We start from the raw sequence: 18,969 nt of genomic DNA, 5'->3' as shown, positions 1-18,969 counted from the left end.
GAAGAATTCCATTAGGTGCCATATGCTGCATGGCAACATGGAATGGTCCTCTGTCAGACACTATGCTCTGGACTTGCAATCTTGCGGTTATGTGCAATTTGTCACAACGGTTCTGAACACAGTGCTTGCATAGGAGCCACACAGAGGCCCGCTTCACCTGCCATCCAGGTTAGTAGCTTGCTAATCTAAACGTGATTGGACAATAGGACCACTACAGAGAAAGTTAGGTTACTTACCTGTAACTGTACTTTTCATTGTGGTCCATTGTCCATTCACACAACTCTCCCTCCTCCCCACAGCAGTGGTCACCTTTTAAGGTACTGTTGTAGCGGTCGGAGACTGAGGGAGTGGGCGGGCAAGGGTCTCTCTGAGGGAAAGGGGTGGGGCTACTGCCAAAAATAAATTAATTCTAGAAGGTTCCAAGGTGTCATCTGTACCTGCACAGACATCCTAAGTGTGAATGGACAATGGACCACTACGAGAACTTCAGTTACAAGTAAGTAACCTAACTTTCCTGATGTCTATTAGTGCAATAGCATCTTTGGATCCAATGCAATGCATATTTTGATTCTGTCATGTGTTTACACATTCTCAAATTACATTTCTATTATAATATGCTCTTTCAAATATACTATTAAAATTCAGTTAAATCCGTATTCATACTGACCAGTATTCACAAAGCATGCATACTTTAAGCATGCCCCATGGAATTTTTGACATTTAAAAAAAAACTATCAGGTCCCTATATCCTATTGCAGACTGCTTCTGAATGTCCCCTTAGTTTCAGAAGTGGTTTGCCATGGGGTAGGAAGAGCTGCTGTTTGTGAAACACAAGCCCATAGCCCACTTGGGTGGGTGCATGGAACTGATTGCGCTGTTCTTTGGATCCCAGCCACTCTAAGCCTGAAAAGAGTTGGTCCACTTTGTTGGCATACATTAAATATCTCATCAAATATATTTGATATAACTAATGAAAGTTATATTTTCCATTCTTCTGTTTTTGACATTCGAATAGCCATTCTGATTGTTTATTTAACGAGAAACAAACTAGGATTGCAACTGTCCACTGTGTAGTTTTGGGTTAACAAAACAGCCTATTGAAATCAGTGGGACGGTTATGCATGTAAGTAGGCAGATTTGCAACCTTAAGTAATTGTTGGATGTCAATACTGGCTGTGTAAAAGGCTAAGGGCATTGAAAGCCATTCTTTCCTCTGTTAAGAAGATAAGTCTCTTGTGCTTTCTATTGTTTATTTGAGCTTGATGGGGATAGCAGCAAATTAACTGGAGGGGATATTAGGGAATCTCTAGTCTTGGGAGGTACTGGTGTTTTTTATTTTTCTTTTGGTCAGAATACTAATTAAATACTGGCTTTCCTAAGTTTTAAGTCAATTTTTAAATTTTTGCTAATTTAAAAGTAGAAAAGGCTATGCTAATTGGGTAAGCTAATTAAGAAGGCAAAGGAGAGCGGGAGGAAGCAAGTGCTAAATACGTAGGTGAACATTTTTGGCTCAGCAAATCTCAAGGTCCTTCTGTGAGTGGAGCAGGAATCATATGTTTGCTGGGTTGTCAGCAGTCTCATCAAGGACGAGAGACCCCCGAATCCCGTTGGGAAAATGAAGCGTCTGTACTTGAAGAAGAACAAAAGTAGCTAGTTAGGCAGCATGTTGTGACTGATTGGCAAATACTGTATTACTTTTGCTGGTGGTATTTGCTACTAGTTTGAGGCTGACTGATAAATGGAAGAAACGGCTCATGTTCCAGCATACAGCAACTGGGAAGGGAGATCTTTTTTTAATCAAACACTTTGAAACCTTTTTGATTCAGCTGAGTCTGACGAAGAGCTTGAATGGAGTCCTGGCTTTCTGGACTGGTGAATATCATGAGCGCAATATTCTTGTATTGTATAATCTCTAATGTTATCTTTTGACGTCTGTTATCCAAAAGGCATGGGATTCCCCCCCCCACCTTTCTTCCTTATTATATGGGTCTTACTTGTGCTGTACTTGTTTTAAGCAACATGATTTGTCATAAGAGGTAAATAGCTGTGAACTCCTTAAGAAATAAAATCAGTTAATAATTATGGAGCTATAATGTTTACTCTAATGTCGTAAATTGGTTGCTTTCCTGCTGGAACCTATATTTGGTTCCAGCTAAGAAAAATGTATTGTAGTGGTTTAGTTGTGAAAATCCATTTATATCTCATTAAAAGTGATAAGCTGTGCAAAAGGCATTGACTTACAGTATTTGAATAGCTTATGTACTAATTGGTTTTCAGCTGTGCTTTGTCTGGCTCACCTGCGACTTTTTGTTCATAGACATGTTTTGCTACAAGGTAGGCTGTTTGGTAATTTTGCCCACTGCCTTATGTTACACAGTTATTGGATTTACCTCTATGCTTTGCATTCAGAAGATAGATTTCATTACTTTAATATAATGAACTCTCTCTTTTTTTTCCAAGCTTCTTCTACCATATAAAATAGTTTACATAGGACTCTTATTGTGTTGCATAATAAGAGCTATCAGCCTGGGGGTGAGAAATGCAAAACGGGGATATCAGATCATAGTTTGAACCAAATATATGCTTTTAAATTGATTTTAAGCTATTTATAAGCAGGTAAGTTATTAGCTAGTGTGAAGTCTGCAGTTGTGTATTAATCTGATTATACTATGTGTTGATGTGCTGATATTACGTGCAGCACTTATGACGTTATTTTCATATTCAACAGTATCCAGAGAGATTTACGGGGTTGCACACAAACATCTAGCTTGGTTTTCATCAGCAATCACTCTGGAGATTTTTAGAAAACACTCTGCAAACCCTGATAATTAGTGTCATTTGGAATAAAGAGGAAAACTTTCACCCTAACAGGATTTTCTTTTATGTGCAGCTTGCTCAATTTAGGCAAAGGAAAGCACACTCTGATGGGCAGAATGCACCCAAGAAGCAGAAAAAAAAGAAAAAGGTATCAAATACCAAAGACGAGGAATTGGTGCAAGAAGGTCTGGAGATTGAGCAGTCACAAGAAGATGTATCTGCACACAGCTGTCAAAGAGGAGCAGCTGCTGCATCTGACTTTGCTATGGTGAGGACTTTGCACAGTGACGAAATAATCAAGCATCATCAAACATATACTGCAGAGGTAAGTGCTTCTGGCTTTGGAGAAAAATTATGTTTTATTAAATAGATTTCCAAACAGGGAATTAGAATATTACCTTTATTCCACAAAAATGTTCAGCCTCAGTGGTGCAGCTTTCCATCTAAATGTGTTCTTTATAAAGTGGTTTCATTTCCACATCAGGGTAGTTCATGGATTTGCTTTGTCGTATGTATATTTTAAAAGCTCTAAATAGATTAATTAGAAATTTTGCATTTCTAATTCTAAAAGATGGGAAATGATTGTCTTGTGAGACACTGGCAAATAGATATTCTGTATTTTCTTAGAAGGAATAAAAAATAGGCATTAGTGAGTAGAAGCACTTGCCGTCTGAAGATTGTTAATTCAAAACAGAGTATTGATCCAGTCCTGTTCAGAATCCAGTATTCTGAAAGAGTACCATTGCCAGCTAACTTGTCCTGCATTGTTAACTAACTCTCCATGCAAAATTCTGTACTGATGTTTATTTAAAATTAAAGTTACAGGTAGTGCCCTCCAGATGGCCTCCAGCTGCAGAACCTTTGTAGATCCTTGACAACCACACACAAAAATCACCCATAGATGTAATGACTGGAAATAGTTCCATTCAAGTAGTCAACCACTGGGAATATAACCTAATGTAAACACATTTTAAATCAGGACTGCACAACTTCAGCCCTCCTGCAGATTTTGGACTACAACTTCCATCATACCTGACCATTGGCTACTGTGGCTGGAAATGATGGCCACTGTAGCCCCAAAACAGCTGGAGGACCAAAGCTGTGCGGCCCTGTTGTAGTTGGTAAGCCTCCATTACCTTAGAATAGGGATTCCCAACCTCTTTTTAAATAAGTGTGCCCCTTCTGTCACAAACCATCAGCTCAGGTACCCCACAGAGATTTTAAATGGTTGTGTGTGTGTGTGTGTGTGTGTGTGTGTGTGTGTGTACACACACTGGGTTACATCCAGACTAAGTTACTCATGAGTATTCCCACTGAAATAATTAATTTCAGTAGGACTGCTTATGAGTAACTTAATCTGGATGTAAGCCAGTGACTGGAGTAGCCCCTCGTATAACTGTAAAACTTAAGTGTGTGTGTGCATATATATGCACATATATATTTAAAATCACAAGTTTCAGTGTTATACACTGGTTCACATCCACACTAAGTCATTCATAAACAGTCTTACTGAAATCATTGGGACGAGTTCACTTGTCTGATTAATTTCTATGGGAGTACTTAGTGCTAATTTTCTGAAGCCTGTCAGTCAGACTGAGGGGAGGCATCATGTAGTCAGCCAGTCGGGAGCAGAGCAGGAGTGTCTTCACGCTCCTCCCTCTGCTTCTGCAGCAGACACATAGCTGAGAATGTATCGGCTTCAAGCTTCCAGTCTTCAGATGGGGAAACAAATAGTGCAGCTGCAGGGTGCAGATGTTAGAGGGCCCTGGGAGCCCTTTGAGTGGGGAACCTGCCTTAGAATATTTGGGTTGGCTTTTTTTAAAAGATTGGTATAATCAAAAGTTTCAGTTCATCCTTAGATTTGTAACTCTCATGAAACCTAGCAATTGTGAGAAGACTTAGATGAGAAATGTTGCCATATCACGTCATTATGTACATGTTCCTTGAGACACATGGAAATGGAATATTACTAAAATGACTACTGCTGTGGCAGGCTAAGAATCTTTGTGATCCTACTTAAAGAAATACTGCCAGTATGAGCTATAAGAGTGTAATTTGCACCCTTTTCATTTTTATTCAGATTTAGTCTTCAGAATGTGTCTCCATGTCTCCACTGCCAAATAACGTAACCATACACTTAACATCCTTTGAAGTGCTATATATAGGGAAAGATAGTACCTCTTCAGGAAAGAGTTTCGTAGTGGTATCAGTATTCTTGTCTCTCTGTCGAGAGTTATGAGTTGACCTCCAAAGAGTGCTTCAGTGCATTGGTTTTGAGACTAAGCAAATTCAGTGTCTCGAGGTCCTGGGGAGAATTTGAGAAGAGCAGTAGATGTTCTTGATTAAGATTTGGATTTGCAAATGGATGTGAAATTAGAGATCTTTGAGAAAAGGAATAGTGCTGCAATGTATAGGATATATGCTTTGTGATTGTCTGATAAAATGTAAGTAGGCAGAAAAATATTTTCCAGTGACTGAGGTTTAAAGAATTACTTCTGGTATTGCCAAGGGTATGGCCATTCTCGATGAGACTTTTCACTTGAACAGTCTGTTTTCCATATAGGAAATTACCTTGTGGCATGAGGGTTTCTGCTTGAAAAATATAAGCCCAAAGCCCCCTTAATGCACAGAACTAGTTGAGTTGTTACATGAATCCTGGCCAATGTAGATGTCATCTATAAGTTGTGTAGATGATGAATTTACAACCACATCACTACTTAACTGCAGACTTCTGATTATTTACACACTCACCCCAACAGATTTATAGTTGGTTACAATATAGTAACTGGCTTTACACTTTTAAGGTGACATTTATGAGTTTTACTTTGGCAAGCTGCTTTTGAGTTAAATGAAGCATTTCTTAAGGGCTGTTTCACACATTACATTTTTAGGTATAACCTATGATAATCTTAAGTTTACACCTAAAATGTCACACATGAATGTGACACACACACAAACACACAGAGTCCTTTATTGTACAGGTAAACTCATCAAGCTGCTGTGATTGGCTGAAGTTCAGAGGGGTAGAAGGGACACATTGTCTGTGTCTGTCTGCTTCAAAACCCAGCATTATGGAGAGAGCCTCTCCCACTTTTCCTTGCATGGGAGAAGGAAGAGAATGATGGTACTGGGGAGGGGGTGTGCTGAGCTTTGAAGCAGACTTGTGAGAGATCTTTTCCACTTTCTGTGCATTTAGCAGAGAACTCTGGGATGAGGATCTGTGTGCTGCTTGTTATTTTAGTTCTGGCAAGTTGTGAAGTAGATCTGTGGAGGCCTGTTCTTGTACACTTAGTGGCAAACCCAGCTTTGTACCTACATTATGAGTGAAATGGATAGTGTACCAAACAGCCATTACTCTGAGAGTTCAAATAACTGAGATGGTTAATACCTTTATTAGCTCAGAGTAGTGGTAGCTGTGCCACTAGTGGCTGCAGGAATTTCTGGTAGGTTAGGGAAAGGACTCTGAAAAACATCCACTCATTCCCAGTATACCCTCTGCCGCCGCCACCCAGATCTATCATTGTGTGGGCAATAAGATCCACACATGAATCTGATAATCTGATCGTATTAGTGAATTGCTTTGAACTGTTTTGAGAATCATGGTTGAAAAGCAGTATACAAATGTAAAACAGTAAGGCTCTCCACATAAGCAGTATGGAGAGCTGGATGGGGTTAGGCAAGGAGCACCTGCGGAGCCCTGGGTGGCCGGATTGGCTGCCCACACGATTACCTGCTCTGTCACGGGCCCGGTAGGGCCTGCGGGGATTGGGAGCCACCTGGCCACCAGAAGTCCCAGGATGCCCCGCACAAGTGCATGGGGCATCCTGGGAAGACTCCCAAGACCAGGAGGCTTGTTTTAGCCTCCCAGTGGGGGTCTCCTCACGATTCGCCACAGCATGGAGCTGCGCTGTGGCGACTCACAATCGCCAAAGTGGAGTAAGCGGAGCACTTACTCCGCTAACCTCATTTAAGAGGGGAGTAACTTAAGTGGGCTAACTGCTGGGAGCCATGTGGCTCCCGGCAGCTCCCAGTGGTTCCCACAACCGCAGAAAAGTGTGCTGGGCTCCCTTAGCATGCTTTCCTGTGATCATGAGAATAGCTTCACTAAGTAAGTAAATATACAGAAGAATATCTGTATGTACAAAAGGAGATTATATTCTGCATTGTACATGAAATTTCATTTCTGCCTCAAGAAATGTAAATGATAACAAAGAGGAAATTCTGTCCTTTACACATAATGAACTGGAAGAGAAAATAGGCTACTTGTAACAGAGTTATTCTCTCTAGGAAAGACAAAAGTTTCTTTGGCCTGATGGATCTAAAGGAGTAGAAAAAGTAGAGAAAGGACATTTGTAAGGAATACAAAGTTCTGAAAGTGTTAGGACAATGTAGTGTATCTTATTTAAGCCATACTAAAACAGAAGGAAAAGAAAACTCTTGCAAACTAGATTTCTTTGAGTAATGAATATTTATTAGTTGGAAGTGCAGTAGTGTGGTACACCTTAATAAATAGGACATACTAGGTTAACCCGCCCAGAGCATCTGCCATGGTGATTTGGCAGTGGGGATTTGGCAGAGCATCCCCTCACCCCCTCCATAGTCCCCTCACCTTGGAGATTTCTCCACCCTCACCTGAGCTGTACTCCTGCTCCTCCTCCTCTCTCCAGTTGCTTAGATCCCCCTCACTCCTCTTGGTCACTCCTCCATCCCTTTACTACATTCCTCTCACCCCTCTTGATTGTAGCTGCAGCGTTGCTGGCACCTTTTGGCCAAGCTGCAGCTCCCTATCCTTTTCTCTTTTTCTCTCTCTCCTCCACTTGCTCGTCCCCTCTGTCTTTCTTCCCCTCCCTTCTTCTTTTCTTTCTCTCTCTCTCTGTCTTCCTGAATTAACAGATCTTGTTCATCTTGTTTCCTCATCTAATTCACACAACGGCAGCCTCCTTTTCCTGAAGGGGCTCTTTTCTCCATCAAGACCTCTCTCTTCGCAGACCCCTTTCCACTTTCCTTATCCCTTTTTATAGATAGATAAATAGATAGATCCCTCTCCTCTACAATCAAGAACATTTTCCAACCAATAAGAATTGCATTCCAACTGTCCTTAACTATCATAGGCTCCTCCCCCCTATCTGCATATGGAATCCCCACTACCCAATCACCATGGTGCCACAGGCTCCTCCTCCCTATCTGCACATGAAATCTCCACTGCCCAATCATTGTATTTCTGTTCACGAACTCTTGTGAGAGCTGCTACACATGGGGTTAGCAATGGGTATGCCTTAAAGAAATATATATAAAGAAGATAGATTCAACCATGCATATATCACTGAGTCAGTTGACTGTCCGAGATGGATCCACCACAATACCCTTTAGAAATACAGTTGTATATCGTATTTATTTCAGGCTATTCCATTTGACAGAAAGTTGCTTGATGTTTTGAGACATAATGTCTGAAAGATAATAAACTTATCTTGAAAAGGTTGGGTATGTGAAGACTGGTAACATCGAGTTTAGTATTTTGAATGTACAGTCCAATTTTTATGGATAAACTACCTTAGAGTATTGTTACTTGTTTTAAGCCTTCAGTGATAGGATAAAAGAAAAAAAATATTTTCAAAGAAAGAAATAATGGGACAAATAAGTAATTAAATAAGTCTTTATGAAAAAATTTAAGGCATCCCTTTCTGAACTATCTGCTTTTTCACCTTCCCTCAGTATTTGACATAATATCCTCTGCGTTTCTGAACAGTATTATTTGCAGAATTACAAGGGATTCCCCCCCCCCTTTCTAAATATACTGTTGCTCTTTGCTCATTTCTTGAAGGATTTGCTTTCCCTGTCAACATTTGGCACTGAACACCATCTGGGTTGAACGATCTAGGAGATCTGGCACATTAGGCAAGGGATGATAGGAAAAGGTAGAGTAGGGATATTATTTTGAAAATTGTGTTATTAAGAGGATAATGCATTAAAACAGTGATGGGAAGGAGTTGGATACCCCAGAATCATTTTACTTTTAAGGAGCAGACTCCTGTGCTATATTGCAAAGAGTGCCTTTCAAAGCAGTTTTAACTGCACTCTTCAGTTTTAAAAGTAGTTTGCCCTATAGCAGTGTAAAGGGCTAGTGGTCAAGAATCTTATGTCCAAATTCCTGTTGAGCATGTAGGACTAGGCACATGATTCCTTGGATGTGTGTGCATAAAAGACTTAATTTGATCTGTTTGGCTAGGATTTTAACTTTCAATAATTTCTTGGCAGAGCAAATAGGCATTTGCAGCCAAACATTTTTTTCAGTCCCAAAAGGAAATGCATACTTCTTGGAACCATTCAGAACAGTGCCCATGTCATCTGGGCAGTTCCTAGCTATATGCCTTAAGAACTTAAAAAGTGTGGTTTATGACAATATGTGATCATTATTTCCAGCTAAAGTAAGTTAATGAGAGCAGACCTTTCATAGGAACATAAAAAGATCCTTGCTGGATCAAGCCCAAGGCCTATCATGTCCAGCATCCTGTTTCCCACAGTGGGCCACTAGATGCCTCCAGGAAGCCCACAAGCAGGAGATGAAGACATGCCCCTTCTCCCGCTGTTGCTCCCCTGTAGCTGGTATTTAGAGGCATCCTGCATCTGAACCTGGAGGTACCCTATAGCTATCAAGAGCAGTAGCCATTGATAGTAGGGATGTTCAGAACACTTCGTGATCGGAACGTTCCGACTGCGAACCTGGCCATTTCGAGTGTTCTGAGCTTGGAGCAGAAAGCCCTTCAAATGAAGGGCAGGTTTCGAGCTTGGAACAGAATGACTCTGTTCTAAGTCAGAACACTTGAAATGTTCTGAGTGCCATTTTGGACTCCAAAACAGCACTCTTCTGGCCTTTGCGCAAACACAACAGCCATTTGTGTGGTTAGCGCCACCATGCAAATGGCTGCTGCACATGTGCTGAGGCCATAAGGGTGTCGCTTTGGAGTCCAAAATGGCAGTCGGAGTGTTTCAGGTGTCCCAACCTTGTTCTGACAGAACTATCCGGGCATTGACGTTCTGTTTTGAGCTTGGAACGGAACACAAATGCCGTTCCATGCACATCCCTAATTGACAGACTTGTCCTCCATGAATTTATCTAAGCCCCATTCACATTTAGAAAACCTAAAATTATTAATATTTTTCACTGCTGCTTCTGTGAAGTCCCACAGTTGGGTTCTGTGCAACTGTGTAATGCATCCCTGGAATTTTCTTTAAGCTCTCCTTGGGATCCTGGCACTCCAGTTCCTCTCCTCAGATAAAGAGAATATTCCTCTGTATACATGCTTCAAGATGGGACAAGAGGCTTCCCACTCTGTTATCTTCTGATTGCCACACAATCAGCATCACTGAGAATGTACGGTGTTAAGAGCCATTGTGTAGTAGTGGTTTGAATGTTGGACTGGGACCAGGGAGACCTGGGTTCAAATCTCTACTTAGCCCTGAAGCTCACTAGATGACCTTGGGCCAATCATCCTCTCTCACTCTAACCTACCTCACAGGGTTGGTATGATGATAAAACGGGCAAAGCATTAAATATTGTGACTGTGTAAAGCTTTGGTGGCCAATTTGATTCAGAAGAGATTTGGCCTGATTCAGTCACCAGAGCTTCGGATCGGATCTGAACACCACCTGTTTGGTCTGAATTAAATCCCCTGTGGCTGTAAGACTGCCACTTCAACTCCTCCCCCTGTCTTGCCACCCAACCTTTGTAGTTACTTACTGGCACAGGCAGGAGACAGTCTGTGGCCATTGTAGCAGTCCTGGAAAAGACTATAGTTCCTAGGAACGCCTGTGCTTTCCCTAGGACTTCAGGGAAGAAGAAAGAAAGGTCTTCCAGGCTACATGTAGAAATGATGCTGTGAAAGATGCTGCTCCCTTCCTGCGCTGGGAGAAATGTAAAAGTAGAGCCAACATGCCTTTTGCCCATGCTGGTGAGTTGGAGTTAGGGGAGTGGGCAAAGTTTTGTCCTCAAATTGAAGTAACCGCTTTAGACTGGGCCAAAGGGAAGCAGGAACCCCACTGGAAACCTTGGATCAAACTGAGAGGACCTAAAGTGCCAAGGGTACTTGAATTGAATCAAGTCTTCATTGCACAATCCTGCTTAATACACATTACCCAAAGCTCCTTGAAGCAAAAGAAAGGGTATGATGTAATTCATAACAACTTTCTTTGAAAGTTTCTTTGTGCTTTGTGGACTCTTGGGAGAAGCCCTCATCTACTCTTTTCACATCACCCCAGTTGGAGAACACAAACAGAATTGCAGTTTCCGGTTTAAACTCATAGCATCAAATTCTCTATTGGTGAAGCAATTTCACAGGGAAAAACACAAATCTGCTCCAGCTGACAAGGCAGGAAATTGGATGTGATGGCATGCAAATGTTGTTCATTTGCTGTTCTTCTATGTGCATTGTCAATTACTAGGCACGTGTGGCACATCACCAGTATTTTTTCTAAAGACAATAGAAGAGAGGTGGGCTGCCAACGAAATGCCTCCGTTCAAATGTCTCTTCTACTTTGTAGACTGTCAGTTTAGAGGCCATTTGTTTCTGGGTGGGATTTTAAAAATGTTTGTGCCTAGTCCTTTCCAGACAGATTGGAAAGAAGGTGACACCACCACGACTGTATACAAATCATAGTGTTATGTTTCAGCTTTATGTTTTGTGGTATATACACATTTAGGGGGCCCCGTTCAATAGAATTATGCATTCACTTCCTTGGGAAGTATCACTCTGTGTGTGCTAAGTGGTGCATAACTATTACCAACCTATCCATGGAAGCGATACACATTCCACAGCTCCTTATGTACTCTGAAACTTGCAGAAGGAGCCATTGGATGAGAGCAGTTGACTTCAGTATTCCTTAAGTAGCTTAATGTAAAAGTGCAAGTTTTGACTAGCCTATGGATTGTTTGTGTGTTCTTTAATGTTCAGATATCAACCTAAGCTACTGAACTGTTTGCAAAAGAATGGGTTGAACAAAACAAGTAATATCCATTATTATAACATAATTAGGGCTTACGTAGTGTATTCTCCATAGGGATGTCTTTAGTTTTGCTGTCCCTATACTTTTTTTGTACAGCACATTAATTCTAGGTGCTTTAGAAATGAAAGATGATACTGATTAATGCCTCTTAAGTTACCGAAAGTTGTCATTACCTCCCTTTGCTGATGACCTGCAGAGAATCGCCAACTTTGAACTGACCATTTGTCAGGGAGCAGGATGAAGATTCAGTGGCAGAATGGTGTTTCTTTTGCAATATTGAATAGGTAGATTTATTCTTCTCACCCTGTTTGAAATGCTTCCTGCATTCATGCCAGTGGAGAGAATTTGGTTATGTGAAGTCTGGCACACCTGTGCTTATATTGTCCTTTTATTTATTTTTATCCTTTTTTAGCTGGAAAGTGAGATTTCCACCACAGCTGATGATTATAGCTCCGAGGTAAGAGCAAAATGAATGCTTCATGTGTTACATAAAGACATTTGTGTTACAGATCTACTAACTCTCTTCCTAACTTAAAGGCAAAACCCAAGTATTTTGTAATATATTCACTTTAAAATGCTGTGACATCGTAATATTTACACTGTTCCTTTATTGGTCCCTGAGAGAGGAAGTGGCTCATGTAAAATCTTTCCAAATGAAATTCATTTGGTTTTTAGAGCATTATATTTTTCACTAAATTAAACCAGCAGCGTGTGAAATGAGAAATTAGAACCCTGCTGGAATAGTAAGAGAATGGTTTCATCAACTTGTGTAATAACTTCTTGGTTTCAAATCTGTCTTGTTACTTCATTATACTATTTAAGTTCTGGTTATGAATTTTGTTTATATATTTTCACTTCTGTAGCAGATTAAATGCCAAGGAGAGTAAGCAAAAATTAATTTATAATAAGATTTGTTGAGAAAACATCTATTAAGGAAATACTCAGAAGGAGCAAAGCTGCAACATGTCACACTATAATTTGCAAACTTGGTCAGCAACTCTGAGCTCAGTGGTGCATGAGTAAATCCATTTGAGCTTTGAGACTTGTGCATATGTACAGACCTGGTAGGGACACAGTGGTTAAAAGATTGGGAGTCAGCTGCAGGCTTGCACACTCCCTTTCTCCCCTTGTTAGTATGAAATCATGGTCTTCACAATGGTGTATTTTTTACATCTGCACTGATCAGTGTTCCCTCTAACAGGGATTTCTGGATGTTGTTGACTACAACTCCCATAATCCCCAAACAAAACCATTGCACCTGGGGATTCTGGGATTTGTAGTCAACAACATCTGGGAATCCCTGTTAGAGGGAACACTGGAACTAATGCTCACAGTTGTTTCAGTATTTCAAGAAGTGTAGTTGAGTTTTTGATAATTGCACATTTATTTAAATCTGGCAGGCTAATTAGATGAGTTACAAGTGATTAAAATTATTTATCTGACAATTCTAACATCTATCTTTTCCCAAATCAGTTTTCTGTACATATTGAAACTTGTATCTTGTGTGATCCCACATAATAATGCGCTCTGTCTGCTTGCAGCAAGCACTAGCAGGGAATAGCAGCGGCACGGCCCAGACTTTATTTTGACTTTATGGTGGCAATAGCCTAGTTCTGTGTTCATTCAGTGTCAGTGCATCACTCCTTGAAGAAGCCCCGGGGGGGAAAGCGACCTTTGATAGATTGTTTCCATATTCAGAGGAGTATATTTGTCAGAGATCTCAAGGTTGCTAACAAAATGTTTAATATGATTAAGTGTCAGAAACTTTCCAGCAATGCTTATAAATAAATTGCGCTAATGAATCTATTCATGTGGGCCTATAATTTACATCTGAGATTTACAGAGGAAATTGGAGAATTTTCCATTCCAAACTCTCTTGTCCTAAAAATCTCTAGTCTGCCCTTCTCTTTCCTGTTCCTTTTGCCTAACTCCAATACAATTCCACAAGGTATGCTGGGAGTTAGCTTTACTACTTTTTAAATATTCAAGTCTTTTGTCAACCCATGGGTATTAGGTTGGGCAATTTTCAACAATATTTATCAATAAAGTGTGCAAGTTTTCAAATTGCACCAAAGACTTTCATTTTCCTATAGAACAGATCACAAGATGCTTACTGTATATAGAACACGGCTGCACAACTTTGGCCCTCCATCTGTTGTTGGATTGAAGCTCTCATCATCGCTGACTATTGGTCACTCTGGATAGGAATTGTGGGAGCTACAGTTCAAGAACATCTGGAGGACTGCAGTTGTGCAGCCCTGCTGTAGAAGATGGTAAAGAAATCAGTTAACCCCACACTAGTAAAGTTTTAGCGTTCCCAACAGCCCTGTATTATACAGGAAGTCCCGGTCCTGAGGCAAAAATCTCTTTTCCCAAACTGCTGTTTTTTCCTAATGGAGAACCAGGGGCTCATTGAGCCTTTTGAAGTCTGGGTGAAGTCCATATTATAATGCAAAAGAAATAACAAAGTTTACAAAAGAGGCCCCAGTTGCTATGCGAACTTGAGGAGCAATTGCCTGGTTTTATTTACAGCTTGCAAGTTGCTAATTGTTGACTTATCAAATGTAAAGAGACCTACAGACTCCTGCTAACCAACTCACCACTTCTGGCAGATAAAAAAGCCTTTCAGTGAGGCTTTCGGAGGGGAAGGTGCAGGGGATGTAGTGTGTCTGTGTGTGTGTGTGTGTGCGCGCGCGCACACACACACACGCATATCTGGGGATTCTCTTAATTTTTCACCTGACACACACTCTATGTCTGCATGGGATGGTCTGTGCAAATAAGAAGCTTTGTGAAATCATGGGGCTTGTTTTGTTCTTGTTTTTACAAACGCATTGCTACTCAGGCTTCAAGGATGACCCCAGCCACAGATGACCCTACCCCCAAGACACACACCCCACACTTGTGTTCCATATTCAGGCAATGGAAAGTTGGCAACCCTATAAACTGCACTTGTGGGATCCGTTATTGTTTGTAGAAACACAAACTGTTGCAGTCAGAACAAATCCGAAACCACTTGAGTTCAAAATATCCGCTAACTGTAAAACTTGATTTAAACACTTGCATGTCTTAAGGTTTTTTGTTTTTAGCAAAGCAAAAAGAAAACCTTTCCTGCCTGAGGAATACCTTTTGGGGTTATAGGGTTTTGGGAGGGGTAAGATTGTTACTTGGTTGTCATCATATCAAAAACTCAATTGAATCAGTTACTTGTAAAATTGTGACACACTTTCACAATCTTTGGGAATTTTAAGACTCCCTCCTCCCCATCAAATGTTCTTATCTTGAACTACAAATGTAATACTGACCTCTTGTGGCAGTGGGAGTTAATATATTTCATATACTGTATATTGATGTAGAGGTTTACCTCTTGTTTACCAGATCAATATAATGAAAACTGTATTTCAAGTACATTTGCATTAATCAGTATGAACTTCTGTTATACATCTATAAAAGCATACAGATACAGACTTTAAAAATTGTGGACTGCTGCAGATGTAATGGTAAAACATAGTTTAGGAACTGATAGTAGGCTGTTGGATCACAGGGATTGTCTCTGGAGTTTTAAGAAGCCAGATCAAATTGAAGCCGCTTAGCACATCCATAACTGTATTAGAGTCTGGCAGACATAATACTGAACAAGGCTAGTGCAGGCAGGGTGGGAGGGAAGTGCATGCAAAAGGGGAGGGAGAGGAGGCGGCAGTGAATCATCTAATACTAGTACAGATCTAATTCTCTACCATATCTTTAAAAAACCAAAAATGCCCTATTTTCTTTCAGTAGCAGTCATCAGTTACATAATACCTCATTATGCTTTTCTGTTACTTTATACTACGAAGTGAAAATGTTAAGTACAAAATTACTAGACACCATAATAGCTTTGAATAGGATGTCCTAGACAATAATGTGATGGTCTAATAGGGAGAGTGTCTTTAAAAAAAAATTGAGAACATATTAAAATCTCTATGAATCGAATATATAGCGTTGTGTAATTTTTGTTCCTTTTATTTGAAGAACACTATTTTATTTAGGGATATGCACAAGCTGTGTGCAGCAGGTCAGTCTGAATTTGGACTGAACCACCACTCCACGAACCAGTTCTTTGGCCTGACCAGCTGGGCTGGTCAAACCAATGGGCCAGCTCAAACCGGTTTAGAGTAATCAAACTGCCCAGTTTGTGGCGGATCAGTGTGACCACGAACTGGTCCATGCATATCCCTAATTTTATTACTTCTAGGCTGTGCTGTTCAGTGCTGCAAGTATAAAAGTAGGATCTGGGGTACTAGGAGCATAGATAGAATTACTGCATTTTAATAACATCCTCAATCAGCAAAAAAAATTGTAGATTTCTGGAAAATCTAGAGAGAGAATAATTTTTTAACCTGTTTCTTCAGAGATTATACCATCCTGCACTTAAGACTGAGGGTAACATGTCCCCTTTCTTGTCCTTTCAATCTGATAACAGCTATAATCTTTAGATCTAACCCTCCTCAAAGTACCAAAAATACATTGGTTAACTTGTATTGGACTTCTGTCACCTTTTTCTGGTTTTACAGTGTCAGTCTTTTCAATGTAGGGAGACAGTGGGTAGCATCCAGACTCGTTGTCAGAAGCCATGTTCTGCTGATTTTATCCATCATCCTCCTCTTTGCTGTAGCCTTGAAAAGCCATTCCTGAGAATGGAAGGGCACTAATCACAGTGTTGGGTGTGGCATGGGTAGCTTCGGGGAGAAACCCCAGATACCAAGCAGAGACATCTTCTGGCAGCTGAGTCACTCGCAGAAGGTGTGTCAGCTCGGTTTTTGCAGATTCCTGCCGCCACCTTTGCTATCCACATTAGATCTGATGCAGTTACCAAGTATCTCTTGACCCTTGAGAAAGACCTTTGGGGGACTAGGGGCTACAGGCAAAAGAAGGGGAGCGAAAAATGGGCAGAACATCACTTCTACCAGTGCAGTTAGTCTTGATGCTACCCAATGGACCATTGTACCATTTTCTCCTGATATACAGAAATATGTATGTGTACTCAAGATGTATTGATATCACATGCATGTACTGCTAGCTATGACGCTCTATTTTAAAGAAAATGTCTTATATGGCAAATCGTTCTATAAACCTAAATGGTGTTTTGAAATTCTATAGGTACTGTGTGGTATCTCTTTGCTTGCCCTAGACCCAGAGAGATCAGTTCCCTGTATTTCCATACCACCCTCCTGGCATTCTCAAAGCAGTCAAAGACCAACTTTTTTATTCAGGCTTTTGGTCAGAGAATGTGAGGGTCTTGCTTTGTTACTGTTGCCGATTGCTTTCATGGTGGCTATTTTATTTTATTTTTTAAAACATATTTTTCTATTTTAAATTGATATTGGTTTTTGTTATCTTGAGATTTTGTCCACCTCCCTGGTGACTTGGCAGAGGGCGGTATGGAAATGCACAAATTAATAAATTATTCACATGGTTTATCTAATATCTTCTATGGAGAATGCTATTGAAAAATCAGCAGTGTCCTTTATTATGTCTTTCTTCCTAAAAAATCTATTAACTGACTACAAGAATCAGAAAAATGTAAGTAAATCCAATGTAAATAGAAAAACTAGAAATCTAAATGTAAATAGAAAAAACTAGAATCATAAAAATGTAAGTAAATCCAATGTAAATAGAAAAAACTAGAAACTGAGTTAAATCTTAATTTATCTAGACATTCTTTTTATACAGGTAAATGGTTGCAGTTTTTTGACAAGAACAGATATACCTACAGACTTTATCAGGGTATAGTATTTAAAATTAAATCATGGCACTGAATACTAAAACACTAAATGATTTGCTTTGGTATATGTGTCAGGATTGCTAACAGCCATTCTTTTGCTTGCATGCCATACTAGCTTTTGCTGTCTTTACATGTATTCTGTTGCTTCTTGTATAATATTTGGCAGACAAAATTCAGCTGTAAATTGTGATTTGGATTAGAACTGTGTTGTCAGGGTGCTTGTGGAGCAAATTATACTAACAAAGCAGGTTTCCATAGCAATGTACTAAACTGTTATCTCATCTGAGGAGAATGAAATGTCTTAAGTACCCTCATCTTGAATAAACCCTATAAAAAGTTGGGCTGCTAAGGAACTTGATTGGTTTAGGAAGAAGAATTTGGATTTGGAGAGAATTGTTCTGAGCATGAGTTGCAGCATTCAGTGACACGGCTGGAGATGATGGAGAATGCATTGGCTGGAAAACAACAAGAGATTGAAGAGCTAAACAGAGAGCTAGAAGAAATGAGAGCAGCATATGGTACAGAAGGATTGCAACAGGTATAATTACCTTATGTTGCTTTCTGCATGCTCTGTGGTAACACAAACAATCCTTCAGTGTTGCCTGGCATGCATGAGTAAAGGCGCACAGTACTTTGAATATGTGAGAGAAGTAATTGTGTTTCAGTGGTGTTGGTCCTTCGTATCACTTTGCATTTTCAAGAATGTCCCGTTTGTCTACCTTCCCCCTCATCATTTTTAGTCTAGGGTTTTTGAGTTTCTCCCTTGGCTCTGTGGCTAATAGCAGCGATAATTTCTATCCTCTGTTTGAGAGACCAGTACTCCCCACCCCACCACCATCCTGAACATAGCCTGTTTCTCTTTAATAAAGTGTACAATGGCAGGGGAACCTCATGTTCCTTATTATTCAATAAGCAGCTTGTTGTCCTGTTGAGCACCAAGCAAAATAAAAATACAGTCCTAGTTTTAAGATAAGATGATGTCTGCCAGAACTATGGCTGCACAATGGCTTTGAAGGTTGTGTGTACTGGATATGCATGTGATGATGGCCATCATGCCATCATCACATGCATATGTGCCTGCAGTGTGTGCCTGCAGTCTATATTGCTTTCTCAGAGGTCCTTGTCTGCCCATGAGGTAGCAGTATGGTTGAGAAATCTACTCAACCATGTATTCAGTCTCGAAGAAAATGAATCTGCTCTGTACTGGCGGTACCCAAAAAATAATTGGGGGGAGAACACAGAAGGGGGAAAGTGCATTTATGGGTGGGCAAGCTGTGTCCCACAAATTAGATTTATGAAATGGAAATAGGGGGTAAGTGGGGAAGAAATGACTTGTCTGAGGGGGCACTTGCCACCCCTCTGGAGCCACCCTTGCTGCTTTGTCCCAC

General features: G+C 40.4%; 1 protein-coding gene across 12 annotated transcripts in view; it reads left to right on the top strand.

Annotated features, from left to right (window-relative positions):
- Window positions 1-18,969, top strand: part of AKAP9 (A-kinase anchoring protein 9) — a 164,714-nt gene that overhangs the window by 26,282 nt on the left and 119,463 nt on the right. For 6 of the 12 annotated variants that reach the window (XR_008310385.1, XM_053265323.1, XM_053265331.1 and 3 more), the window contains exons 2-5: window positions 2,891-3,142; window positions 12,230-12,274; window positions 17,530-17,583; window positions 17,949-18,119. Coding sequence is in view for 11 of the 12 variants with exons in the window: in XM_053265323.1 (XP_053121298.1) it covers window positions 2,891-3,142; window positions 12,230-12,274; window positions 17,530-17,583; window positions 17,949-18,119 (522 nt within the window). In the remaining variant the exon portion in view is untranslated. Of the gene's footprint in view, window positions 1-1,730; window positions 1,873-2,890; window positions 3,143-12,229; window positions 12,275-17,529; window positions 17,584-17,948; window positions 18,120-18,969 lie in introns of those variants that run through there. The other 6 variants (XM_053265322.1, XM_053265324.1, XM_053265326.1 and 3 more) reach the window with 6 other exon arrangements.

The sequence above is a fragment of the Hemicordylus capensis genome, chromosome 6, assembly GCF_027244095.1.
Source record: "Hemicordylus capensis ecotype Gifberg chromosome 6, rHemCap1.1.pri, whole genome shotgun sequence".
NCBI classification, from domain to species: domain Eukaryota; kingdom Metazoa; phylum Chordata; class Lepidosauria; order Squamata; family Cordylidae; genus Hemicordylus; species Hemicordylus capensis.
Note: the sequence above shows the minus strand (reverse complement) of the source record. Positions and strands in the feature narration are given on the sequence as shown.